Raw genomic sequence first — 27,440 nt, 5'->3', positions numbered from 1 at the left:
GCGCTCTACACCAACCTATGAATAGAGCAAGAAATAACGTCATCCCAAAAAGTCAGTCCATCCACTCCCATGTTGGATGTAGAAAAAGTACTTTTTCCAAGCGTGTGACAAATAAACCTTCTTGAATTCATATATCTGCTACTATGAGAAATCTGTCCATGAGCCCTCTCTCCCCTGGTCTTACCTGGCACACGGACTCAGGCTTGGTGATCTTTCCCCCGTCCTTGTGGGACACCAGGGTGTGGAGGATGTACAGCAACCTCTCCAGCTGCTCTACTGCCTGGGTCTGGGTCTGGTCATCTCCGGGTGTCCCTAAGACACCCAGGACCTCCGCCACACTGGCCTGTAGGCGGGGAGGACACAACATATGATATTATTGTATGGCCTTGTACACAGTGGTGTAAAGTAACTAAGTACATGTACTCAAGTACTGTACTTAAGTACAATTATTTTGAGGTATTTTTACTTTACTGGAGTATTTTAAAGTTTCAATACTTTTACTTCTACTCCACTACGGGTGCGTTCGGATATATAGCATTGAGCCCGCTGGCCAATACAAGCTAATACGTGAGTATTTCCGAACGCACCCCTACATCTCAGAGGAAAATATTGTACTTTTACTCCACTACAATTATATGAAAACTTTAGTTACTTTGTAGATTTAGATTATTATTACAAAACACACTAACCACTTCAGACCTATATTTCAGCCATTTGAAAATAGCCGATCTACAAGCTCACAATGTGTCGCGATGCGACGCGTTGTGAGCTTGTAGATCTGCTATTTTCAAAAGATTTTTATATCATTAGAAAACTTGCAAAACGGGACATTCTGCATAATGATTTTGATACCAATACCTTTGTACTTTTACTCAGGTAAATTTAAAATTCCAGACAGAGTATTTCTACAGTACATTGCAGTATTGATACTTTTACTTAAGTACAACATTTGACAACCTTTTCCACCACTGATAAGAATAGAGTATATTTCATGATTCTCTTCTCCATTAGATGTATGCCTCACAGTCCAGTTGATTGTTCCTCTGGTCCGGTCCTTACTCTGTGCATGTAGCATTACCTGTAGAGACTCCCACATCACCAGGAAGTTCTCTCTGTACACGTGCTGGGTGGCAGCCTGGGCCATTTGATCCAGGGCGTCCCTGACAGCGTCCCAGGGAAGCGAGACCCCCGGACAGGTAGCAGGACCCAGCTTCCGTAGGGCCACCGGAAACGCCTTGAAGGAGAGGGAGGAAGAGGACAGACGGACAGTGGCAGAGATCAGAGAGTTAAACAGAGACATGTCATCCGATATCAAGCCGATTAATTAACCCGTTAAGGCCGGGAACGCATCTGTGTCATTTTCTTTTTATTTCTTTGGGCTATAAAAAAAAATAGCTCATAGCGCGGATATGCATTTTTTGGGAAAGAAATCTTGATTTTTTTTTTTTACATCTTTGAATATATATATTTTTTTAAATTAAGCGAACATTTTTACTCCAATCTTTGCTTCATGGGCGTCCCTGGAACTAAATATTTAAAAATGGGGGTCTGCGGCCAAATATATATATATATATAATTTTGGGGGTCCTTGAAATGAAAAAGTTTGAGCACCACTGATATAGAAACATACGTTTTTTTAAAAAACTGTAGGATTTAGAAGACGCTATGAGCTTGTGGATCTGCTATTCTTGAATAGCCCAAAGAAATCTAAAAATGACACAGATTCTTTCCCGGTCTAAATGGGTTAGGATAACTATTATTGCACAATGTAGAGGCTTTTTTTCTGGAAGTTATTCCTACTCACAGTGGTGGCACATGAGTGGAACATGTGGCAGACTCCTCTGCACATCTCAAACAGCAGCTGACCCGCACCTTCGGCCTTCTCAGGGTGCTCCTCCAGGTCTGAGAACACCACATTCAGCAGGCCATCGAAATCTGCAACCTGGGTGATGAAAACGGATCAAACGTTAGTTAGAACCTTGTTCAAATCGGCCTCATGGTGGCGCTATACCAGCCCACTTTATGTTTTGGGTCTGTAACTCTTAAACGTAGGTCATACAATCAAAGAAATGTATTTCCCCCCTGGATCATGACTTAACTCCCCAAATCAGGTCATTCATTACATTTTCTGATGCTCTCATTCATGCCTTCGTCACAAATCACCTGGACTACTGTAACTCCCTTTTTTCCGGTCTCCCTCAAAAAAACATCAACCGCCATCAACTGGTCCAAAATACTGCAGCGAGGGTGCTTACTAGAACCAGAAAATTTGACCATATCACCCCTGTTCTGGCCTCACTAGACCTGCTACCTGTGGTTTTAATAATTGATTTTAAAATATTATTGCTTGTTTTTAAATCACGAAACAGGCTTGCACCTGCCTATATCTCAGACCTTTTGCCCCCTTACATCCCTTCCCGCAACCTTAGATCATCAGACCAGCTGTTGCTTGATGTTCAAACATCTAATATGGTCACAGAAGGGGGTAGAGCTTTTGCTGTTAGGGCTCCACTTTTATGGAATAATCTTCCTCTGGAAGTTAGACAAGCTACCTCACTGGCCATTTAAAACTCGTCTAAAGACCCACGTTTTTAGAATGGCGTTTAACTAGAGCACTATACCCATCTGAGGACTCCATTGTATGGCCTCTATTGTTGTTTTCTGCTTTTTTGCTGTTGTATTTGTTAAATGAACTGTCTGTGTCTTGTTTTTCTCCACACTGTCTGTTGTGGGTTGTGTTGTGAAGCACTTTGTAAACTTGTTTTTAAAAAGCGCTATACAAATAAAGATTATTATTATATTATTATATAGGACATTCCCATTTCTGCCAATTTAAGATTTTCCGCTATTTATCATTTTCATCAAACCAGACTTTTTGCTACTCATACAGATTTTGTCCAAAACTCACACAAATCACTACATGTCATCTCTGCCAGGGTCATGTGTATCATACAGATTTTTTACATTCCATACCGATTGGCTACAATTTACTTCAAAAGTTTGCAAGAAGGGCCTATTTTACAAAAAATACATAAACGTATCGTCCCAATTACCCCACATTTTATTTACATATTGGGGAACCTCTAAACAACGCAGCACCCAAAGTGATAGTGCTAGCGAAGGTCAGCTTAACCTCACACTTGTGCTCATTAGTAGAGCAAGGAGCAAACATTCTAGCCATAGTTGACCGGGGAGTTTGAGCAAATTGAGGAGTACAAGAATAAACATAGCAGTGCCTCATTAATCCAACACGGGGAGATGGAGGATCAATGCACAATTCACATTATGAAATAACCAATAGATGCCATTATCTACTTGACCTCTGATATGGTGATGTATGATGTGATTATGCATTTGTATTTTTAACTAGTACTCTTAATCCATGACCCACCTTTCTCATCAAAAAAGAGAAGCTCTCTGCTGCAAACTTGCGAATGTGATCCTTCTTGTGGGCCAACAGCGTGCTGTACAAACTACAGAGAGGAGAAAAATCAATGCATATCTCACCTATATTACACATACTGACAGCAATGTCTCTTTTGTTTTCCATCATTTTACATGTATTCAGTGGTGGAAAGTAACCAAGTAAATTTGCTCAAGTACTGTACTTAAGTACAATTTTGAGGTATTTTTTACTTTACTGGAGTATTTCCAATGTTCAGTACTTCAGTCAAATATTGCACTTTTACTCCACTACAATTATTTGAAAACTTTAGTTACTAGTTTATTATTATTACAAAACATACATTAACCATTTCATCCCTATATACATTTTGTCCATTTGAAAATAGCAGATCACAATGCGTCTACATAATGACATTTTGGCAGTACATTTTGATACCAATACTTTTGTACTTTTACTCAAGTAAATTTTGTGTTCCGGACTTTTACGTGTAAGGGCACGGCCACACCAAACTATGGCTGCCCGCTGTTAAACTCATCTTGTGTACGGCCGTTTTTTGCAGCCAGTATTGTATGGCATGTACCAGCAGGCGTATAGATGTGCGCGACACGCGGAAAGATGCGCAAGACCATCAAACCACACCATTCCCATTGGAAAAGCATTGCCAGATTCCGCCCCATAGGTAGAACAAAAGTGCGGTGTGGCCGTGCCTTAACAGAGTATTTCTACATTGCAGCATTGATACTTTTACTTAAGTACAAAATGTGAGTACTTTTTCCACCACTGCATGTATTTACTTCTATTTTTCCTTCCAATGATAAAAAACTAAAGATGAAACTGAACATTCGTTTTCATGAAACTAGGTGCGCCTTCTCACCAGTACATGTTGGCCATGTCCTTAACCATGAGCCTCCACAGGTACTTGTAGAGGTAGGAGAGTGCGGTGAAGGACCACTCCAGCACCTCCGTGTCTGGTGTCTCCAGGATGGAGGCGATCAGGACAAAGAAGTCAGAGAAGTGTGGGTAGAAGTCAGTCTGCAGGTCCCGGGCCAGCTGGACCACGAGGCTAAATGAAAAAAGGGAGAGGAGATGATGAGAGGAACGTAGATGGGTTATAATAACACATCTTTTAAAGTGGAATAGAATCAAGAGCCTTTAGTGTGGATTTCAAGTTCTGGTGATTTTATTAAAGTTATGATTGAACTAGCCTCGATCTCCAGGCTTCTATTTTTTAGTTTAGCTCAAAAATAAAAGCCTGGACCAGCGTGTTGACGTTCCTGGAATAGGAAGTGTTTCATTTCCCCAACCAACCAGAGTGCAGTGGGCGTCGCTCCAAATGTTGTGACGTCAGGGCTCTCAATGCTACACATTGGGGAGGAGGAGGGGCGCCGGGCAGGGCGGGGACTGACGGACAGATTGATGAACCAATGGGATCCAACAAAATGTTTCTCCGGAGATGTTGAACCCGCCACTCGATGCCAGATATGAGACATGCTAGGGCAGTCTACCCAGCAACTAACCCAGTGATTCTCAAACTCACTGTCGTTATACAGTGTTATGCAGAAAGCTCACTGAGACAAATTCCTTGCATGTATAAGTATAGCTACACAGTAAAATCCTTAATGTTAATTTATCCTTTTTGTGACTTTGAGAGTGGACAAATGTGTGTACAGTAATAAGAGTTGAATGTGTTTTTATATTTGTATACTATCAGAGTTAAATTAACACTCAGGACTTTTACAGTGAAGCAATACAAGAATAAATGTTATTTCTCTCAGGGAGGGTTGAGAGTGGGTCAGGTCAGGACTTACTCCAGTAGAGGCTGGAAGGCCATGCTGTTCTTCACTGCCAGGTGGGTCTTCAGACTCTCCACCACAGACTTCTGGTGGAACACCAGCAGGTTGAACGACTGGCACTTGTCGGACATCTCTTTCTGGAAGTTCGCTGCGGAATTGGAAACAAAAGAAAAGTTCAGACAATTCTCGTTTACTCAATTATTGCAGGGGATATTTGGCAGTGTGCTGTGACTCTAGCCTCACGTAGCCGGACTATATCACTGCGTGGATATGAGTCTGGTGCTTCCATGAGGACGTTTTTTTTCCCAAGGGGCGGGATCAAAACAATGGCCCTCGACGCAATTGGTTAGACCTACAACCAACTACCAATTACAGTCTCCCATATTTGAATCCTGGACCTGATTGGTCCCCCACGTCTTCTGGAGCAGGAAATGGATTCTCTATGGCGGTGTCAGACCCAAATCGCAGAGTGCAATTTTTTTTTGCACTCGCAGATTTGTCTGGTCCCAGGCTACTGTGACTCCACACACATGTAAATGTAAATTGTGATTCACTCCAGTCCAGTGTTGATTTTGTCGACTAAAACTGACGAAAAGTTAAGATGACTAAAACGAAGACTAAATATATTGACAATTCCGTCAACAAAAAAAAACTGTTAGTGAGGGACGGGTGGAGAAGAGATCCAGTAGAACTAAAAGACAAGTCATTTTATGTTTGGTTGTGCTCGGGTGTTGCGCTCTGAAAATAGCAGATCTACAAGCTTGTATTTTGGCTTCTAGATCGTCTATTTTCAGCATGCAACCAAGTGTAAAATCAGCCATTACGACACCATCAAGGCACCGCCAAAATACATTTTAGTCGACTAAATCAACTGTAGATTTAGTCAACTATAATCTTATGACATTTAGTCGACCAAAACTAGACGAAAACTAAAACCTTTCCGGTGACTAAAATATACAAAACTAAATGGAATTTGATTCAAAAGACTGACTAAACTAAATCAAAATTTGCTGTCAAAATCAACACTAGTCCAGCCACAGTACATTACAGTCATTCATTTAGCAGACGCTTTTATCCAAAGCGACTTACAATAAGTGCATTCAACATAGGTAGGGAACAAAAACTACTAATCACCAGAAGTCTTTAGTGCATTTTCTGCAAAAACAAGCAACCAAGAGTATACCTAGCGCTAAGGTAAACGTGCAATATATCAGCTACCTATTTCCTTAAACAGATGAGACAAAATAGCAAAGTTAAATGAGCAGGAGCTAAAACAAATAATTGTATCGACTAAACAAGATCCTATAAAACAATACAACAATAAAACAAGCGTTCGTACAACTAGTTAACAACAAGTAGGCCAGGCAAAGAGGAAGGGTAGTGTTTCCTGAAGAGGTGGGATTTCAGCCTGCGGCGAAAGATGGGCAGTGACTCTGCTGTCCTGACATCAGTGGGAAGTTCATTCCACCACTGTGGGGCCAGGACAGAAAAAAGTCGTGACCGTGTGGATCGGCCAGAAGGACCCTTGAGTGACGAGGCAATCAGTCGCCCCGAGGTGGCAGACCGAAGTGGTCGGGCAAGGGTGTAGGCATCGACCATAGCCCGGAGGTAAGAAGGAGCTGTTCCTTTCACTGTCCTATAGGCTAGCACCAGGGTTTTAAACTGGATGCGAGCCGCTACGGGGAGCCAGTGTAGAGAACGGAAGCTCTTAAGTAATCTCCGAGCTGTAATTCGCAGTACTTGCATGTCCTACCTGGGCTTCGAACCCGGTTCTCCCACATGAGAGACCAAACATAGTACTCAGTTGTACTTAAGAGCTTCCGGCAGTACTACTTAATAGGTGTCCTGGGTCTACACCAGGGTCTACATGTCTCAATGGAAGAGTAAGGCGATCACTTCCAAACCACTGCAGATGTGCTAGTGATATTGTACTAACATACCGATTGGTTAAAATAAAATACATTCTTGCAGATTTAGGACTCATATTTCACATGACGTCATGGGTAAAGACACTAAAATGCTGCTTGTTACAATTTGGGGGTGTGGGGGAGGGGGGCATTGTTGTTCATAAGCAGTCGTTAAGGAATAACGTGTGAAAGTCAGTTGTCTTATTACATACCAAAATGTTCTGTCAAGTTGAGGTCTTTCCATTTTGTCAGTGCTTCTGAGAAGTAGGTTTCTACCTCCTGTGATGGGAAACAAACCATTAAGATCTACAGTATAGGCAATCAAGAGTAATCAATGATAAATACATGAGTCATAATAAAGGTACTAATGAATGAGCGGCTTCATACCTCAGCATAGGCACCAGTTCTGTCAATGCGATGGATCACATTGATGTTGACCTTGGCAAGTCTCTCAGCAAAAGTGAGAAACTGGAAAAAGCATCATTATCCATTAATATTGATTGATTGAACGGAATACTTTATTACAGTGGTTCTCAACCTTTTCAGGCCGCGACCCCCAACATAATCGTATTTGAACTGGGGACCCCCAAACATAACCATATTTGAACTGGGGACCCCCAAACATAACCATATTTGAACTGGGGTCCCCCAAACATAACCATATTTGAACTGGGGACCCCCAAACATAACCATATTTGAACTGGGGACCCCCAAACATAACCATATTTGAACTGGGGACCCCCAAACATAACCATATTTGAACTGGGGACCCCCAAACATAACCATATTTGAACTGGGGACCCCCAAACATAACCATATTTGAACTGGGGTCCCCCAAACATAACCATATTTGAACTGGGGACCCCCAAACATAACCATATTTGAACTGGGGACCCTCCACCATAATCATATTTGAGCTGGGGACCCCCCACCCAGAAAAGCACTTTGAATTGAAGGAGTTGAGACATTACATTTAGTCTGACATGGTTACAAAGATAAATATTGTGAAAATAGCAGATCTACAAGCTCACAACCCCTCGCAAAGCATTTATTTTCTTTACTTTCATATTTTTAGGTACACTTTTAAAAAAAAAAATTCACTGTCATATAGGGCCCCCCCATCATGTGGCAATCCCCCTGGGGGTCGGGATTACAGGTTGAGAACCACTGCTTTATTAGACAGAAATGCACAAAGTAAGGCTACAGTCATACACTTGAGCTAAAAGGATAAGCCAAAAAAGTCCTGTGGACTTGTTTCCATTGAGGTCCTATGTATTCAATTACTATTCATTACTATAAACATCTATGCATTTAAAATGTATGTAATTGTTAGATTATAGTGAATATACAGTACTATAGTGATGTAGTTAAGATCAGATTAATATCTTTATACAGCTCACTACTATATCAAAACAGACTTTTCCAACTTTGTGATCATTTAAGTTTAGCTATACAATAACATCCTGGGTGTTTATTTAATCAATATACATTAACCACTTGTCTTCAGCCCTATATTCATTTCGGCCATTTGAAAATAGCAGACCTACAAGCTGAAGCTTGTAGGTCTGCTATTTTCAAACGATTTCCATATATTTGAAAACTTGTGAAATGGGACATTCTGCATAATGAGTACTTTATACTTAAAGTACATGTTGATACCAATACTTTTGTACATTTACTCGAGTAAATTTGGCATTCCGTACTTTTACCTGTGACAGAGTATAGCTACATCGTAGTGTTGATACCTTTACTTAAGTAAAACAATGTGAGTGTTTTTTTTTCCACCACTGTATGCTAGCATGTTAAAGTGACTGTAATAATACTCACCCTGTAAGTATTCTCAGATTTATGATACGAAGACTTGGATTTGTTCTTCATTTTTAGACCAGTTGTTGCTTCAGGGTTTGATGATAATGTTCCGTAAGATCCAACAATGACAGTGTTCTATGAAAACATGTATTTATGTATTTATCCACGAGTCTAAAACATGTTATTTACACACACGCCTGATGCCAGGGCGCAGCCATGTTGGATTACTAACAGCATGCAGTGTTGCCACATTGTATGAGAGAAACAAGCATCTATGAAAGCTGGTCCATGAAAAGAAAGCCCCACAGAAGTGAGCCTTTCGCCCTTTAAACATGTACATTACATTTGAGATTTAAAAAAAATTAAAACAAAATCTTCAAGAAATTTTTTTATGTGGAAACAACCGATATTTTTATTTACAAGCAACTACACATAAAAACAAGCCCAAAGTCGCTTATAATAAGCGAACATGGCAACGCTGTTTTTTGCTCTCCTCCCCTCCACGTGGTTCATGATGTCACACAGTTTCTCAACGTCTGGTCCGGGGCCCACCAGGTGTCCAAATGGACACTTACAGCATTGGTTCTCAAGGTCCTGGGGGGGGGGGGGTGCATTTAAATGCTGGGGACCCCCTGGAGCTTGTACATCTGCTATTTTTGAAAATATTCGAGAAGAAAAAAAAAGAAGAAAAAAATGTTTTAAAAATTGTGATTAAATTTTTGTTAAAAAATGTTTTACAAAATAATCTTCTCTTCTGGGGGTCCCTGGCACAAAACCTTTTCAGATGGGGGTCCCTGGCCAAATATATATTCATTTGGGGGTCCTTGACTCTGAGTGTACAAAATGAATGGACATAATGTGTCAGTGGTCTTTGAGACAATGGAACCCCAATTTATACTATAACATCGTGTTACAGTGTAGATTGTACAAGTGTTAAATGGAACCAAATGGACACTTACTCATATTAAGGGTTTTGAAGTGAACTGTATTAACGGTGTAGGTGCTGTAAGTGATATTAGTAATTGTTTTAGTGTTCAGTAGTAACATGGGTCTCATGTCTCCAGCTCTTTAGTAAACAGAAAATACACAGAAGAACAACGTTTGATCCTGACTTAACTGCATGTACCTGTCCTGCCTGGAATACTGCAACCCACACACACACACACACACACACACACACACACACACACACACACACACACACACACACACACACACACACACACACACACACACACACACACACACACACACACACACACACACACACACACACACACACACACACACACACACACACACACACACACACACACACACACACACACACACACACACACACACACACACACACACACACAAGGTCCCACCCACAAGTACGCCATGTACACACACAAGTGCTCCATCTTCCACTCACTCTCTCTCTCTCTCTCTCTCTCTCTCTCTCTCTCTCTCTCTCTCTCTCTCTCTCTCTCTCTCTCTCTCTCTCTCTCTCTCCAGAATACACAAATGCACAGAGTTAGAGACTTCATGTTTCAGTGTTGAATGAACAGGAGATCTGAACAGGACTAACTCCACTCACATTCCTTACATTCTTAACATTCAAAAATACTTTTTTCTTCTTCATTTTTTTTGTACCAAGATTTACATAATAATAACAATAGCTCAGATTTACATAGTGCTTTTCTAAGTATCCAAAGTTACTTTATACATAAAAGAAAAGGAAGAAATCAACACCTTTGGACCCCATCAGGATGTCAGGGACCTCCTCGGCGGGGACGGTGGGGTCCTTCATGGCTGGAGACTACGTGGTCTTTGGTCTCATGCTGCTGGGGTCCGCTGCCATCGGGGTCTACTATGCCTGGAAGGAGAGGGGGTCCCAGGGGACCTCTGGGGACTTCCTGATGGGGGGGCGCAGTCTGACGGCCCTGCCTGTCTCCCTGTCCCTCACGGCCAGCTTCATGTCAGCCATCACAGTGCTGGCCAGCCCAGCCGAGGTCAGTGGTGCCTGGCAAAAGTACTCTCATTTTTTACTTAGGTAAAAGTGTCAAAACTGCAATGTAGAAATACTGTGTTGCAACTTGCAAGTGAAAGTCTGGAATTAAAAATGTACTTGAGTAAAAGTACAAAAGTATTGGTATCAAAATGTGCTTAAAGTACCAAAAGTAGAAAGTACTCATTGTGCAGAATGTCCCAAGTTTTCAAATGTATATAATGTATACACATCTTTTGAAAATAGCTGATCTACAAGCTCACAATGCGTCGCATCGCGACTCATTGTGAGCTTGTAGATCGGCTATTTTCAAATGGATCGGCTATTTTCAAATGGAAATGTATGTGCTGAAGTGGTTAATGTATGTTTTGTAATAATAATATAAATCTACAAAGTAACTAACTAAAGTTTTCAAATAATTGTAGTGGAGAAAAAGTATAATATTTGCCTCTGAGATGTAGTGGAGTAGTAAAGTAAAATAATTTATAATTGGAAATACTCCATTAAAGTAAAAAATGCCTCAGAATTGTACTAAGTACAGTACTTGAGTAAATGTACTTAGTTACTTTACACCACTGCATTCAGTACAGTTGGGCAACAAACAATGTACTTTGTTAATCTAAGTCTGTGAGAGTGTACAAATTTAACCAAATGGACCCTTTATTTGGTTTAAGTTGTACACTCTCAGAGTAACAAATGAACACTGAGGATTTTATCGTGCAGAAACTATGTTTCTATACAGACATATAGAGTCAATTTACACACAGACAATGCATACACGCTGCGAAATGCGTTCTTATGGGTCCATTTGTACAGTCTCAGGCTTAATGAACACTCAGGATTTTACAGTGTATAGGCTAATTATACAATGCTTGTGATTTTCTTACTTGACTTTTATTGTCTTGAAATTTTTTTGTAAGACTGTACATGTTTTTATTGTGTTGTGTTATATGGCATTGGTTTTCAACCTTTTTCATGCCAAGGACCCCTAAATTGATAAACATTTGGCCGCGGACCCCCATCTGAAAATGTTGTGCCAGGGACCCCCAGAAGCAAAGACTTGAGTTAAAAATTGTTCGCTTAAAAATATATATATATATTCAAAGATTTGCACACATTTTCGAGATTTTTCAAAAATAGCAGATCTACAAGCTCATAGCGCGGCACTCGGTGCCGCGCTATGAGCTTGTAGATCTGCTATTTTTGAATAGCTAAAACTAAGTGGTTAAAATGATTGTGACGCTATGTTAACTAATTTTGCTGGGGACCCCCTGGTACCCCCTCAAGGACCACTGGTGGTCCCCGGACCACTGGTTGAGAACCACTGTTATATGGGATATGTATTTGTTTTATTCAAGTCAACAGTGCTCAGATTGGACTGAAACCTTGCCAAATTCTGCAGCCATACTTCATAGATATCAGACAAGTGACGTCACATAGATGATTGACGTCACAGGCCACACGTAGTCTGAGATCCACATCAGGGGTCATCACCATGGCAGCTTGTGATGGACATTTTCATTAATATTTCATTTTTGCCACGGACATGGAAAATAATCATTTCTTACCAAAAACACATTGGCCTAGCCCAAAATGTATACTAATGGACTCCTAATGTGTCATAGGGTTACATCATATGGCTATTGTAGAGATTGCTGGCTTTTCAAAGGACAGTGTTACTTGAGGACAGGAGGAGATCAAATCAAGTTCTACCTGCTAAACCATTGGTTTGGTTTGGTTTGGCAAGGTACGGTAGCTAGTTGTGGATTCCATTAAGGTGATCAGGTATTCTGCTGTTGATGAGAAAGTCCAAGGCATGCACGTGTAACAATGGAAAAATGACACACACTACAAGCCACACTTGATTTGATTGACGTAATAATAACATGTTAAATGCTTCTCACGGAAACATTGAGGATAAAAACAAGGAAACTTGAGAGACAAAAAAAGATATGGAGGAGGACCCAGGCTGGGGATGGATGGTTTCCAAGGATCATGATTCTTGACTGTTACTATAGTTGTTATTGTCATTAGTGGACACTTTGAAACACTGTCTCTCAACTAACGACAACCAGCTTTACTTGACCAGTTCTGCCCTCCTTTGCCTTGGTAGCAAATTAGCTAATTCTGAACTGCCTTCTGTTTTTGCTCTTTTCCTGCACCATGTTTTCACTGTGGTCCCTCGCATGCCGTTGACTTTAATTATTTTATTGTCTGACCACACCACATAGACTCCGTTGTCTTAGAAGAAAAAGAAAGAAAAACACGTTTTTCTCCAACAAAGGATTGAAAGCACATTTAGCTATTTTCAGAGAATTGAGGCGGCAATCATTTCTTCTAACTGTCTTGTTGTCTTCACCTGATGCAATTGTGTATAGGCACCATGTGCAATACTACAAATCTCCTGAACATAATTATATTAATGAGCATGTTACTTTTCGAGTCACCAAAGTTATTCAAACACATTTTAATGTTGTTATATTATAATGAAGAAAATATATAGACAATATTTAGATTTTTTTTTTTTTTTTTAAAGTGTCACAGACATAGACATGTCTTGCCACGGACACGTTTGTCGATGTACGGACATGTTGATGACCTCTGATCCACATCATAGCCACGCCGTTACCATGTCCATGATTTGAATTTCTTACCCACACTGAATGAAATTCCACCAGCCTCTCTGTCACATGTGATTTGATAATAATAATATATTTTATATTTGTTAAAAGAAATAGGATACCATTGGCCTTCACCTCTTGCATCAGTCACACCAATATTGCATGCTAGTCACCATCTGTTGAAAGAAAAGTGCACATCATATAAAAACGTGAAACCTCCAGTGGTGGAAAAAGTACTCAAATGTTTTACTTAAGTAAAAGTATCAATACAGCAATATAGATGTACTCTGTTACAAGTAAAAGTCCGTAATTCAAAATTTACTTGAGTAAAATGCAAAAGTATTGGTATCAAAATGTACTTAAAGTATCAAAAGCAAAAGTACTAAAATGTTTATTTTCAAATAGCCTAGGTATAAAATAGGGCTAAAGTGGTTAATGTATGTTTTATAATGGAATCATTTATATCTGCAAAGTAACAAGTAACTATAGTTTTCAAATAATTGCAGTGGAGTAAAATTACAATATTTGCCTCTGAGATGTATGGGTAGAAGTAAAAGTACAGAAAATTAGAAATACTCCAGTAAAGTAAAAAATATAAGCACAGTACTTGAGTACATGTACTTAGTTACTTTACACCACTTGAAACCTCATTGCATCACTGGTCTTTAGGTGTACCAATTCGGAGCCACCTTCAGCCTGATTGGCCTGTCCTATGGACTCACTGTGTTGATCACATCTGAGGTCTTTCTGCCTGTTTTCTATAGGCTGGGCATCACCAGCACTTATGAGGTGAGTGTGGTCTTTTTTTTTTTACCAATGCTGGGGTTAGCGTGGTTTGGTTGGGTTACAGACAGTGGTGGAAAAAGTATTCACATCTTTTAATTAAGTAAAAGTATCAATACTGCAGTTGTAGAAATAATATGTTACAAATCAAAGTCAGGAATTCTAAATTTACTTGAGTAAAAGTACAAAAGTATTGGTATCAAAATGTACTTAAAGTACCAAAAGTAGAAAGTACTCATTATGCGGAATGTCCCATTTCACGTTTTCAATATTTTGAAAATAGCAGATATAGCTACAAGCTCATAGCGCGGCACCGAGTGCTGAGCTTGTAGATCTGCTGTTTTTTTTTTAAATCTTGAAATGTTTTGCAAATCTTTGAATATATATATTTTTTCAAGCGAACATCTTTAACTCAAATCTTTGCTTCTGGGGGGTCCCTGGAACAACACAGTGTAAGATGGGGTCAGCGGCCAAATACCTACATATCATTTTGGGGGTCCTTGACATGAAAAAAGTTTGAGAACCACTGATATTATACAGTAGCAACATTTTTTTTACTGTTAGGATTTAGAAGACATTTGTAGAATCCCCAGAAGCAAAGATTTGAGTTACAAATGTTTGCTTTAAAAAATATATATATTCAAAGATTTGTACAAAATGTTTGTTCATAGTGCGGCACTCTGTGCCATTTTTGAATAGCCAAAGCAATCTTAAATTGAATGGGTAAAAAGCTACAATCTGATACCATATAGCATTATGACTGGATGGCCCAGATTATTTTCTGTCTGTTTGTGCCCCTCTCTCTGATAAGTACCTGGAGCTTCGCTTTAACAGAGTTACACGCCTGCTAGGAACCGTGTTCTTCATTGTTCAGACTGTGAGTAACACAATGAGTACACACACAATGACCACGTTTGAGCTCTGGTTGGCCAAAACCATAAACCATTTTAATGCATTGTGGTTGAAAGTATGATGATATCATGTTTAATCTGTGTCACAGATACTCTACACTGGAATAGTCATCTACACCCCAGCTCTGGCTTTAAACCAAGGTATTGTTGTCATTGTATTCAGATTCATGAAATGCAGTCTTAAGTGGCACTCCATGCCACTTAGCATTGTCCAGTCAGGCGACTCTCTGAATTTTCTCTCTCTCTCTCTCGCTCTCTCTTTTGCTTTTACTTGAGTAAAAGTACAAAAGTATTGGTATCAACATATACTTAAAGTACAGTAATCTACAAAGTAACTAGTAACTAAAATGTTCAAATAATTGTAGTGGAGTAAAAGTATATTTGTCCAGTTAGGTGACTCTATGCGCTGTCTGTCTGTCTGTCTGTCTGTCTGTCTGTCTGTCTGTCTGTCTGTCTGTCTGTCTGTCTGTCTGTCTGTCTGTCTGTCTGTCTGTCTGTCTGTCTGTCTGTCTGTCTGTCTGTTTGTTCTCCAGTGACTGGTATGGATCTATGGAGTGCAGTGATTTCAACAGGAGTGGTCTGTACCTTCTACTGTACCATGGTATGATAAATACTTGCACTGGAGTTGTGCTACATAACATCAACAACATAACATGACATGCAGTGGTGGAAGAAGTACTCAGATATTTGACTTGAGTAAAAGTATCAAAATGTTACTTGAGTAAAAGTACAAAAGTATTGGCATCAAAATATACTCAAAGTACCAAAAGTAAAAGTACTAAAATGTTTGAAAATAGCCGATCTGCAAGCTCACAATGCATTGCGATGCGACATGTTGTGAGCTTGTAGATCTGCTATTTTCAAATAGCCTATGTATAAAATAGGGCTAAAGTGATTAATGTATGTTTTATAATTTAATATAATAAACTAGTTACTGTAAAGTAACTAGTTAACTAGTAAGTTTTCAAATAATTGTAGTGGAGTAAAAGTACAATATTTGCCTCTGAGATGTAGTGGAGTAGAAGTAAAAGTATTGAAAATTGGCAATACTCCACTAGATTAAAAAATACCTCAAAATTGTACATAAGTACAGTACTTGAGTAAATGTACTTAGTTACTTTACACCACTGATGACATGACATGATATACCCCTGTTCTCCCCTGCAGGGTGGTCTGAAGGCTGTGGTGTGGACGGATGTATTTCAGGTACACATCTACTTCATATAAAAGAAAAGAGTGTTTCTGTTTCCTTTGTGATCCAAACAACACATTATAGCCAATTAATTGTGTCATCTTACCCCTACTTGTGACACATAATGAGAATACTTAAAGATACTGATCCCCTTCTATTCTTCAGCAGTTAGGTCACCATGACCAGAAAATGACCACCATTTACAGAGACAATAGACTGGAGACTAAGTTCTTTATCCATTATAAGTACAGCATTCACATCATTAACACCCAGGATTTTGTGCATGAATGAAACTAGTTGGTTCCAAATGTACCACCATGCTACAAAGCAATTACAGTAATCACATACCTCATTGTTGTGGGCAGTGGTGGAAAAAGTTTTACTCAAGTAAAAGTATCAATACTGTCGATGCAGAAATACTCTGTTAGGGCGCGTTCACACCGCACTTTTATTCCGCCCCATAGGTAAAATAAAAGTGCGGTGTGACCGTGCCCTTACAAGTAAAAGTCCGGAATTCAAAATGTACTTGGAGTAAAACTACAAAAGTATTGGCATCAAAAAGTACTTAAAGTCATTATGCAGAATGTCCCATTTCACAAGTTTTCAAATGTATAAAATTTCTTTTGAAAATAGCCGATCTACAAGCTCACAATGCCTCGCATCGCGATGCATTGTGCCGAAATGTATATAGGGCTGAAGTAATTAATGTATGTTTTGTAATAATAATAAAAATCTACAAAGTATCTAGTACAGTAACTAAAGTTTTCAAATAATTGTAGTGGAGTAAAAGTACAATATTTGACTCTGAGATGTAATGGAGTAGAAGTAAAAGTATTGGAAATTGGAAATACTCAGGTGAAGTCAAATTGTACTTAAGTACCGTACTTGAGTACATGTACTTAGTTACTTTCCACCACTGGTTGTATTGTGTGGCAGGTTGGCATCATGTTGGCAGGCTTCCTGTCTGTTATCATCAGAGCTGTGATCCTACAAGGAGGATTCCAGACCATCATCACAGACTCACAGCTTGGAGGGAGACTCAACTTCTGGGAGTGAGTATGATCACTTTATGAATATGAACCCATTTAGATCGGGAAAGAATCTGTGTCATTTTTAGATTTCTTTGGCTATTCAAAAATAGCAGATATACAAGCTCACAACGCGTCGCATCGCAAATGTGTTTTCATTTTAGTACTTTTACTTTTGGCACTTTAAGTACATTTTGATACCAATACTTTTGTACTTTTTTTACTCAAGTAAATTTTTTATTCCAGACTATTACTTGTAATAGAGTACTTCTACATTGCAGTATTGATACATTTACTTAAGTAAAACATGTACTTTTTCCACCACTGTTATGTTTATTGGATCCAGTCTCAACCCCAATATCTGTAAACCAGATCCCCCAATATCTCATCGAGGCTATTATGATCGGTGATAGTTAAGTTGGTTAGAATGAAGAATGTATAACTTGTCAAGGTTGTCAGGAAGGAGGAGAGAGCACAGGAAAGTTACAGTTGGACACAAGAAAGTGTCTTATCTGTTAGGAAGTCAACATTTTGATATACTTCAAAGGCTAGGTGCGCTTTGGAAACACGATGATGAAGGCCGGAAGGTCAAAACATGCGTTTTCTGTTTGACTGCTGCTAATGGTGGAAAAAGTACTCAAATATTTTACTTTCAAAAGTATCAATACTGCAATGTAGACATACTCCTTTACAAGTAAAAGTCCGGAATTCAAAATGTACTTGAGTAAAAGTGGTATTGGCATCAAAATGTACTTAAAGTACCAAAAGTTAAAGTACTCAGTATGCAGAATGTCCCATTTCAAGTTTTCAAATGTATAAATAAAAATGTATAATAAAAAACAAGCTCACAATGCGTCGCGATGCGACGCATTGTGAGCTTGTAGATCTGCTTTTTTCAATTGGCCGGAATGTATATAGGGCGTTACTGTAAGTGGTTACTGTATGCTTTGTAATAATAATAAAAATTCACAAAGTAACTAGTAACTAAAGTTGTCAAATAATTGTAGTGGAGTAGAAGTACAATATTTGCCTCTGAGATGTAGTGGGGTAATTGGAAATACTCCAGTAAAGTAAAAAAAATCCTCAAAATTTTACTTAAGTACAGTACTTGAGTACATGTTCTTAGTTACTGTACACCACTGCTTTTATTTACTCTGAATGTTTGTGAATGAAATAAGGGTTCCTCCCTCATACAGTATAAATCACTGATTCTTTGGCCTGGGAAGAAAAACCTTGTTCTGAATCAGTGGGCCATAATAAAGCCTGGCACGTAATGGCTTCTCTTTCCTCTTCCGTACCAGCTTCGACACGAACCCTTTGAGGAGGCACACCTTCTGGACCATGGTCTGTGGAGGGACCTTTGTCTGGGTCAGTGTGTATGGCATAAACCAGGCCCAGGTCCAGAGATACATCTCCTGCCGGTCCATCACTCACGCAAGAGCGTGAGTCACAAGATTTCATGTACTGTAACAATTCCTTGTTCTGAGTGCGTGAGTGCATAAGTGAAAGAGTTAGTAGTTAGGATAGGTGTGTGTGTGTGTGTGTGTGTGTGTGTGTGTGTGTGTGTGTGTGTGTGTGTGTGTGTGTGTGTGTGTGTGTGTGTGTGTGTATGTGTGTGTGTGTGTGTGTGTGTGTGTGTGTGTGTGTGTGTGTGTGTGTGTGTGTGTGTGTGTGCAGTGGTGTAAAGTAACTAAGTACATTTACTCAAGTACTGTACTTAAGTACAATTTTGAGGTATTTTTTACTTAACTGGACTATTTCCAATTTTCAGTACTTTTACTTCTACTCCACTACAATTATTTGAAAACTTTAGTTACTAGTTACTTAATTTGCAGATATAAATTATTACATTATAAAACATACATTAACCACTTCAGCCCTATTTTATACCTAGGCTATTTGAAAATAGCCGATCTACAAGTGAGCTTGTAGATCTGCTATTTTCAAACATTATAGTACTTTTACTTTTGGTACTTTTAAGTACATTTTGATACCAATACTTTTGTACTTTTACTCAAGTAAATTTTGAATTCCGGACAGTATTGACACTTTTACTTAAGTAAGAAATGTGAGTACTTTTTCCACCACTGGGTACGTGTGCGTGCATGTCAAACTAAATTGTACGTTTATTTGTTTCTGTCTACCTGGATACGTGCCACATTCTGTCTGTGCGTGTGTGTGTGTGTGTGAGCATGTACTTATGTAATATCACCGGTCCGACATCTCTGTGCAAATGTGTTGTGTGTGTGTGTTTGCATGTGTGTGTGTGTGTGTGTGTGTGTGTGTGTGTGTGTGTGTGTGTGTGTGTGTGTGTGTGTGTGCATGTGTGTGCATGTGTGTGCGTGTGTGTGTGTGTGTGTGTGTGTGTGTGTGTGTGTGTGTGTGTGTGTGTGTGTGTGTGTGTGTGTGTGTGTGTGTACTGTATGCATGTGGACTGGCTCTGTGTGTACATGGGTTGACAGGGCTCTGTTCATGAACCTGATAGGGCTGTGGGCCATCATGCTGTGCTCTGTGTTTGCGGGGTTGTGTCTCTACTCTGTCTATAAGAACTGTGACCCGTGGACATCTGGACAGATCTCTGCTCCGGATCAGGTGAGCAAAGCATTGGATAATGTTATTGACATACTGTAGTCATATATTCATATATATATATACACACACACAGAAACATACATGTACAGTACGTGGTAACCAGGCTCCAGGGGTGGAAAGTAACTAAGTACATGTACTCAAGTACTGTAGTTAAGTACAATTTTGAGGAATGTTTACTTCACTAGAGTATTTCCATTTTTCTATACTTTTACTTTTACTCCACTACATCTCAGAGCTAAATATAATACTTTTACTCCACTACAATTATTTGAAAACTTTAGTTACTAGTTACTTTTGTAGATATAAATATACTACATTATAAAACATACATTAACCACTTTAGCCCTATTTTATACATATATAAATAGACGATCTACAAGGTCACAACGTGTCGTGTTGTGACCTTGTAGATTTGCTATTTTCAAACATTTTTGTACTTTTACTTTTGGTACTTTAAGTACATTATAATACCAAAACTTTTGTACTTTTAATCAAGTAAATTTTGAATTCCGGACTTTTCACTTGTAAGGGCACGGCCACACCGCACTTTTATTTTACCTATGGGGCGGAATAAAAGTGCGGTGTGTTTATCTACAGTATTGATACTTTTACTTAAGTAAAAACATTTGAGTACTGTTTCCTCCACTGTTTCCAGTATTTCTACGTTGTAGTATTGATACTTTCACTTAAGTAAAAAAAATGCTTTACTTTTTCCACCACTGGTAATTATGCTCCCAAGATAACTTGGAACAGTGATATGTTAGTACACTATAAAAGGGTTAGTTCATTTAACCTTGGGGACTTTACTGTGTAGTAAAACAAAATAAAATCTATTTTTGGATGGCTCCAAGTCACATCCATCCTCAATGTTACATCTCTCCTCCCTGTTACATCCCAGCCTGATAATGTACTGTACTCCCAATCCTCTACAGCTGATGCCGTATCTGGTGATGGACATCCTGAGAGATTACCCCGGCCTCCCTGGACTGTTCGTAGCAGCAGCATTTAGTGGCTCTCTAAGGTTGTAGCAGTGGCACTGATTTGACCACATAACGCTTGTTTTTTGCCCCATCACACAAATCACACACAATTCAAGTTTATTTCACTGATTACACATCTGTCAAGTCTGTGTGATGTTGACTGTCTTTTTTGACACACTTATTTGAATCACCACAGTGGCCATTTTGCACTTACATCTAGGCCTGTCACAATTATTACATAATAATCGTCTAATCGCAATTATTTGAGATAATCGCAATTATTTTTGCATAATCTTGTTGAAAAATGTTCACACAACGCATCACTTTGTGACGCGTTGTACGCTTGTAGATCAGCTATTTCTGCTTTTTTCTACATGTATAAAATTATTTAAATATGTCATAAATGTCTTTGTATATTTCAGTTATTTGTCATATCTGCCCTGTGGATGTTTTTTATTATGAAGCTATTGTGATCTTAGACAAAGCATACTTTTGTTGCTATTAAAGCAGTGATGCACCATTTATGCCACCAACTCCTGATGGGCCTATACCAGGCTACTGTAAGGAATTATGTATAGATACATTCCTTCAAAACTAAATTGTGATTTTTATCACAATCTATTTCCTTTTCTCATATTCAGCACAGTGTCTTCAAGCATCAATGCTTTGGCTGCAGTGACAATAGAGGACCTGATTAAACCTCACACCCAGATGTCAGAAAAACATCTGTCCTGGACTTCTAAAGGACTCAGTAAGTTCAGAGATTTGAACCAAGCAGTGTGTCTCTTGCTGAGCCAAGGGAGCCAACATGAACCAAGACTCTCGTTCTCTAATTTTCTGTCCTAATGTTGATTGCAGCTTTCGCATATGGGGGTGTTTGCATCGGCATGGCTGGGCTGGCCTCGCTCATGGGCAGTGTGATACAGGTTGGGATTACTGTAGACAATGCAGGAATACAGTTTGTGCGGTATTTAACGTAATAATCAACTCTATGCATACTTGGTGCCTCACTCACTACCATCAAATAATCAAAAGACGATTGTTACAAAGAAAATATTTTATACGTTTCAATGCTATTTTTTACCTCATAGTGAACTACTGCACACACAGTACCTAACAACATACATACACATCAAAAGTAGGAATTGAAAAAATCCCAAAAAGGTAGCAAATCCAAAATTTCAAATCAATGGAGGACAAAGTACTCACATTTCCACTTTTTTGTTGGCACACACCAATAAACGAACGCTTACGCGTTTCGGCTATGAGCCTTCATGAGAGCATTCATATGTACATACACTAAACTTATACAATACAATACCATACAACAGTGTGTCATTAATCCTTTTAACATAAACTACAGAATTTACTCAAGGTCTCATGCATAAATCATGTCAGCCTCTTAGAATGGCATGATTAGTTAGAGTTGGATATAATGTTAAAGGTAGGGTAAGTGATATTTTTTGGTTAAAACAAAAAGTATTTTGTTAAAAGGTTAAAATACTATATTCTGATAGTAATCATTGCTATAGAGTGTTTTTTCAGTAACAGATGTCTCCCTGTCTCTCCAGCTCTTTAACAAACAGAAAATACATTTTTCGGTAGGTGTCAAAATCTCAGCCAATCAGGAGAAAGTACCCATTTTTAAGCTTAATTTGTATAGTGTTCCAGTTCCAATTTTGTCTGCTCATTTCTTAGTGTCATCACTTCCAATTTCACTTGTTTAATCTGTATCCTGATTGAGTTCTCTGTCCTGGTTGGATAAAATTGGAAATGAAACTGAAACTGAAACGAAAATGTATTTTCTGTTTAATAAAGAGGTGGAGAGACAAGGAGACTCCTAATACTGAACAAACACTCTATAGCAATGAGTACTATCAGAATATAGAGCTATTTAACACTTATTTTAACCAACGCAAATCACTTACCCTACCTTTAAGGCCTTGTCTTTACAGGTAAAAAAGAATAATGTAAATATAACAGTCCATTGATTTTTAGACTGAAATGCAGATGTGTGTCTCCTCGTGCAGACCGTCATCAGTATCTTTGGGATCATTGGAGGGCCTTTACTTGGTCTATTCTCACTGGGCATCCTCTGTCCTTTTGCCAATTCCACAGTAAGTATTCACTTAAAGGACGATTTCACCCATTTTCAACCCATCTTCATATAATTGGTCCTCACTAATGCTCATGATAAAATGGTAAAATGGTCTGTGTCTCATAGGAGGGCTGTGGACAGTCCAGAAACCTGTCTACCAGTGACATCATCGTTAGGGATTTTTTTTCCCCAACAAGATGTCACATTTTTTATTTAGATTTGTATTGACACGAGAACAATGCCTTCTATTATTGCATTGGAACTTTCCAGGAATAGAAAGCCTGCAGTTTCTATTAGCTTGAATTCCCTATCGATGACGTCACTGGTAGACAGGATTCTAAATTGTCCACAGCCCTCTGAGACACAAACCGAGTAGAACAAAAATTGTACCATTTTATCATGAGCATTAGTGAGGACCAATTATATGAAGATAGGTTGAAAATGGGTGAAGTCGTCCTTTAACAATTAGTGGTGGTTTCTAATGTGGTGTTTGTAACTCAAGCAACTTTTAAATAAACACACATGGAACATGCAGTCCCACCCTACCATTTTGACCATGTTTTGTTCATCATTGCTAGCTAACAAAAACAAGGATGAAAACCCATCTTTCATGTTGATAAATAATAATAATAATAATAATGAATAATTATAACATGCATAATCATCATCATTATTTCTCTGAAGAACTTCTAAAGAGATGTATGATACAGTGTGTTCTCTATAGGGTGCTTTGACAGGTGTGATGTCTGGATTGGCTCTGTCTCTGTGGGTGGGCCTCGGAGCCCAGATATATCCTCCTACAGCAGAGATGACCAGGCCTTTGTCACTGAGCACTCAGGGCTGTAGCTTTAACGTTACAGCGGATAACAGCTTCAATGTGTCCACCACAGCTACCCTGAACCCCGCACTGCTGATGTTCAACACCACAACCTGGCAACACAACGTGGCTGTGAGGTAAGTGGTGTCATCGGATCTGTTCAGTGGTGGAAAAAGTACTCAAATGTTTTACTTAAGTAAAAGTATCAATACTGCAATGTAGGAGTACTCTGTTACAAGTGAAAGTCCAGAATTAAAAATGTACTTGAGTAAAAGTGCAAAAGTATTGGTATCAAAATGTACTTAAAGTACCAACAGTAAAAGTACTAAAATGTTTGAAAATAGCAGATCTACAAGCTCACAACGCGTCGCGATGCGACGCGTTGTGAGCTTGTAGATCGGCTATTTTCAAATAGCTTACTGTAGGTATAAAATAGGGCTAAAGTGGTTATGTATGTTTTATAATGTAATAATTTATATCTGCAAAGTAACTAGTAACTAAAGTTTTCAAATAATTGTAGTGGAGTAAAAGTACAATATTTGCCTCTGAGGTAGTGGGGTAGAAGTAAAAGTACAGAAAATTGGAAATACTCCAGTAAAGTAAAAGCACTTAAAAATTCTACTTAAATATATATATATTCTGATAGTAATCATTGCTACAGAGCGTTTGTTCGGTCACAGGGGTCTCTCCAGCTCTTTAGTAAACAGAATATAGTACATTTTCAGGTAGGTGACACATTTTAAGCCAATCAGGAGAGAGCACTGAAAATTCATTTTCTGTTTAATAAAGAGCTGGAGAGACATGGGAGACTCCTTATATGGACAGGACACTCTATAGTAACGAGCACTATCAGAACATAGACCCATTTTGCAATTATTTGAATAATTGCAAATCACTTACCCTACCTTTAAGTACAGTACTTGAGTAAATATACTTAGTTACTTTCCACCACTGGATCTGTTGCATGACTGACTCCCCCGATTACCAGTTACAACTCGGGACGGATTTGTGTAATATGGAGTTGGGTAAATGCTGTTGGTTTGCTTGCTTTACTTGACGTTTTTCCACCGATTGTACCTGAAACTCTTTACCAGGAGGACGATGGATTATCGGATTATCCTTGATAGTTATCCTTTCATCCTACATTTTCGAGTAATGTGTATTTTTTACAGACAGTGTCTGTAATCATTATGTATTTTTGTTACTGTATTTCAAAATAGCGATAGCAAATAGCAAATACTATGGTAATTTGAATTTCTCATTTTAGAGTTTTACTGTGCTTTGAGCGCTAATGCTTTTGTCTCTTCTCATCAGACCAGTGCTGGCAGACAGCTGGTACTCTCTCTCCTACCTCTACTTCAGTCCCATTGGAACCATCACAGCCATTGTCGTAGGACTGGTGGTCAGCTTGCTCTCAGGTATCACTCCATGCAACACTTACAGTACAATCAAGCAGTGGTGGAAAAAGTACTCACATTTTTTACTTAAGTAAAAAAAGTATCAATACTGCAATGTAGAAGTACTCTGTTACAAGTAAAAGTCTGGAATTAAAAATTTACTTGAGTAAAAGTACAAAAGTATTGGTATCAAAATGTACTTAAAGTACCAAAAGTAAAATTACTAAAATGTTTGAAAATAGCAGATCTACAACTTCACAACGCGTCGCAACGTGAGCTTGTAGATCGGCTATTTTCAAATAGCCTAGGTATACAATAGGGCTAAGGTGTTTAATGTATGTTTTATATAATAACTTATATCTGCAAAGTAACTAGTTACTAAAGTTTTCAAATAATTGTAGTGGAGTAAAAGTACAACATAGGCAAATGTTGTACTTTTACTCCACTACAATTATTTGATTATTCTGAGATGTAGTGGAGTAGAAGTAAAAGTATTGAAAATTGGAAATACTCCAGTAAAGTAAAAAATACCTCAAAATTTTACTTAAGTACAGTACTTGAGTAAATGTACTTAGTTACTTTACACCACTGACAATCAGTGATGTTTTGTGTCCTACCCAGGATTTGAACCTGGGTCTCCCTCGTGGGAGACCAAACATCTATCACTCAGCCAAAAGGACATTCTTGCTTGGCTAGGGGGACATATTGCACTTATGAGCTTGAGGCAGTATTACTTAGAATCTAGATTAGATGCCTTATCTGACACCAGGGTCTAAATCTCTCAATGGAAAAGTACTGCTACCACCTCCTACTACCACTGCCATTATAGATTGGTTAAAAAAAACATTTTATTCATTCAAATAAGTCCTGGATTGCTTTAACAGAGGAATATTGTGCTATACTTCACAATCAATGTGATAGTGAGGTCCCAGAACCCAGTGTGAAACCAGTTGAAACACACCAACCTAATCCATTGAATTGTTTTGACACGATCACGTCTCACAGGCTTGTTTGTTTGTATACAAAATAAGTTACCCATTTTTTGTTCACTCACGGCTGCATAAATAATGATGTTTGGTATATATTTGCATCATGCCATGTTTTTTTTTTAAATAGTTCATATTTTTTCAGGGGGCACAAAGTTGAAGCTTGAATCAGGACTCACACTGATGAAAGAAGACATGTATTCCTATCACTTATTAAAACGCTTTATGGAAAGGGTAAGTAAGTGCAACATTTGTAACTCAAATCTTTACTTCTGGGGGATTCTACAAATGTCTTCTAAATCCTAACAGTTTTCTGAAAAACGTATGTTGCTATATTATCAGTGGTGCTCAAACTTTTTCATGTCAAGGACCCCCAAAATTATTATGTATTTGGCCGCCGACCCCCATCTGAACATATTTTGTTCCAGGGACCCCCAGAAGCAAAGATTTGAGTTAAAAATGTTCCCTTTTAAAAATATATATTTTCATAGATTTGCACACATTTTCAAGATTTTTCAAAAATAGCAGATCTACAAGCTCATAGCGCGGCACTCGGTGCCGCGCTATGAGCTTGTAGATCTGCTATTTTTGAATAGCCAAAGTATAAAATAATGTTTGAAGTGGTTACACAGAATCCCGGTTTTAATGGGTTAAGTAAAACATATGAGTACTTCTTCCATCACTGTGACACACCATGTCAACCTTTCTCATTTTGCTCTTCTCTGTTTAAGGCGACAAGACAAACGTGTGATGATGACGTGGCGAGGAATGGGCAGAGGAAAGGTGGCAATGACAATCCTGGTTTCCGTGACATTGAGCTGGACTTTGCAAATGGCAACGTTCCTACTTCATAGCATGCACCTACTACCAGATTCCCAGTTACTCTAGCTTTTTGTTCCATATCTGCACTAGGCTACTCCTTTAGTATGAAACATGAAATTGTAGTTAAAGGTAGGGTAATTTATTTTGGTTAAAACAGAAAGGTTTTTTGTTAAAAGGTTAAAGCACTATATTCTGATAGTAATCATTGCTACAGAGTGTTTGTTCAGTAACAGGGGGTCTCCCTGTCTCTCCAGCTCTTTAAACAGACAATAAATGCTCAGGTAGGTGACAAAATGTCAGCCAAT

The 27,440-nt window shown here is 38.7% G+C and overlaps 2 protein-coding genes across 2 annotated transcripts in view; one reads left to right on the top strand and one right to left on the bottom strand.

Annotated features, from left to right (window-relative positions):
- utp20 (UTP20 small subunit processome component) overlaps window positions 1-9,124 on the bottom strand; it is a 58,153-nt gene extending 49,029 nt beyond the window's left edge. Inside the window, exons 1-9 of the mRNA XM_080421607.1 lie at window positions 8,934-9,124; window positions 7,494-7,574; window positions 7,319-7,385; window positions 5,215-5,347; window positions 4,281-4,469; window positions 3,392-3,473; window positions 1,805-1,942; window positions 1,079-1,234; window positions 185-343 (exon numbers count right to left, since the gene is read on the bottom strand). Coding sequence (XP_080277733.1) covers window positions 185-343; window positions 1,079-1,234; window positions 1,805-1,942; window positions 3,392-3,473; window positions 4,281-4,469; window positions 5,215-5,347; window positions 7,319-7,385; window positions 7,494-7,574; window positions 8,934-8,984 — 1,056 coding nt within the window. The 5' untranslated portion in view covers window positions 8,985-9,124. The remainder of the gene's footprint in view (window positions 1-184; window positions 344-1,078; window positions 1,235-1,804; window positions 1,943-3,391; window positions 3,474-4,280; window positions 4,470-5,214; window positions 5,348-7,318; window positions 7,386-7,493; window positions 7,575-8,933) is intronic.
- A 1,350-nt stretch (window positions 9,125-10,474) lies between these two features.
- slc5a8 (solute carrier family 5 member 8) lies at window positions 10,475-27,299 on the top strand. The gene is made up of 17 exons (XM_080421690.1): window positions 10,475-10,912; window positions 14,199-14,318; window positions 15,124-15,189; window positions 15,313-15,364; window positions 15,757-15,824; window positions 16,391-16,429; window positions 17,352-17,467; window positions 18,745-18,885; window positions 19,906-20,035; window positions 20,968-21,056; window positions 21,657-21,766; window positions 21,874-21,941; window positions 23,046-23,132; window positions 23,838-24,067; window positions 25,245-25,348; window positions 26,459-26,547; window positions 27,045-27,299. Exons 1-17 carry the CDS (start codon window positions 10,670-10,672, stop codon window positions 27,165-27,167), a joined length of 1,875 nt encoding a protein of 624 aa, XP_080277816.1. The 5' UTR covers window positions 10,475-10,669; the 3' UTR covers window positions 27,168-27,299.
- Window positions 27,300-27,440: the final 141 nt, after the last annotated feature.

Source organism: Gymnoscopelus braueri (assembly GCF_963280865.1).
Source record: "Gymnoscopelus braueri genome assembly, chromosome: 23".
Lineage (NCBI taxonomy): Eukaryota > Metazoa > Chordata > Actinopteri > Myctophiformes > Myctophidae > Gymnoscopelus > Gymnoscopelus braueri.
Note: the sequence above shows the minus strand (reverse complement) of the source record. Positions and strands in the feature narration are given on the sequence as shown.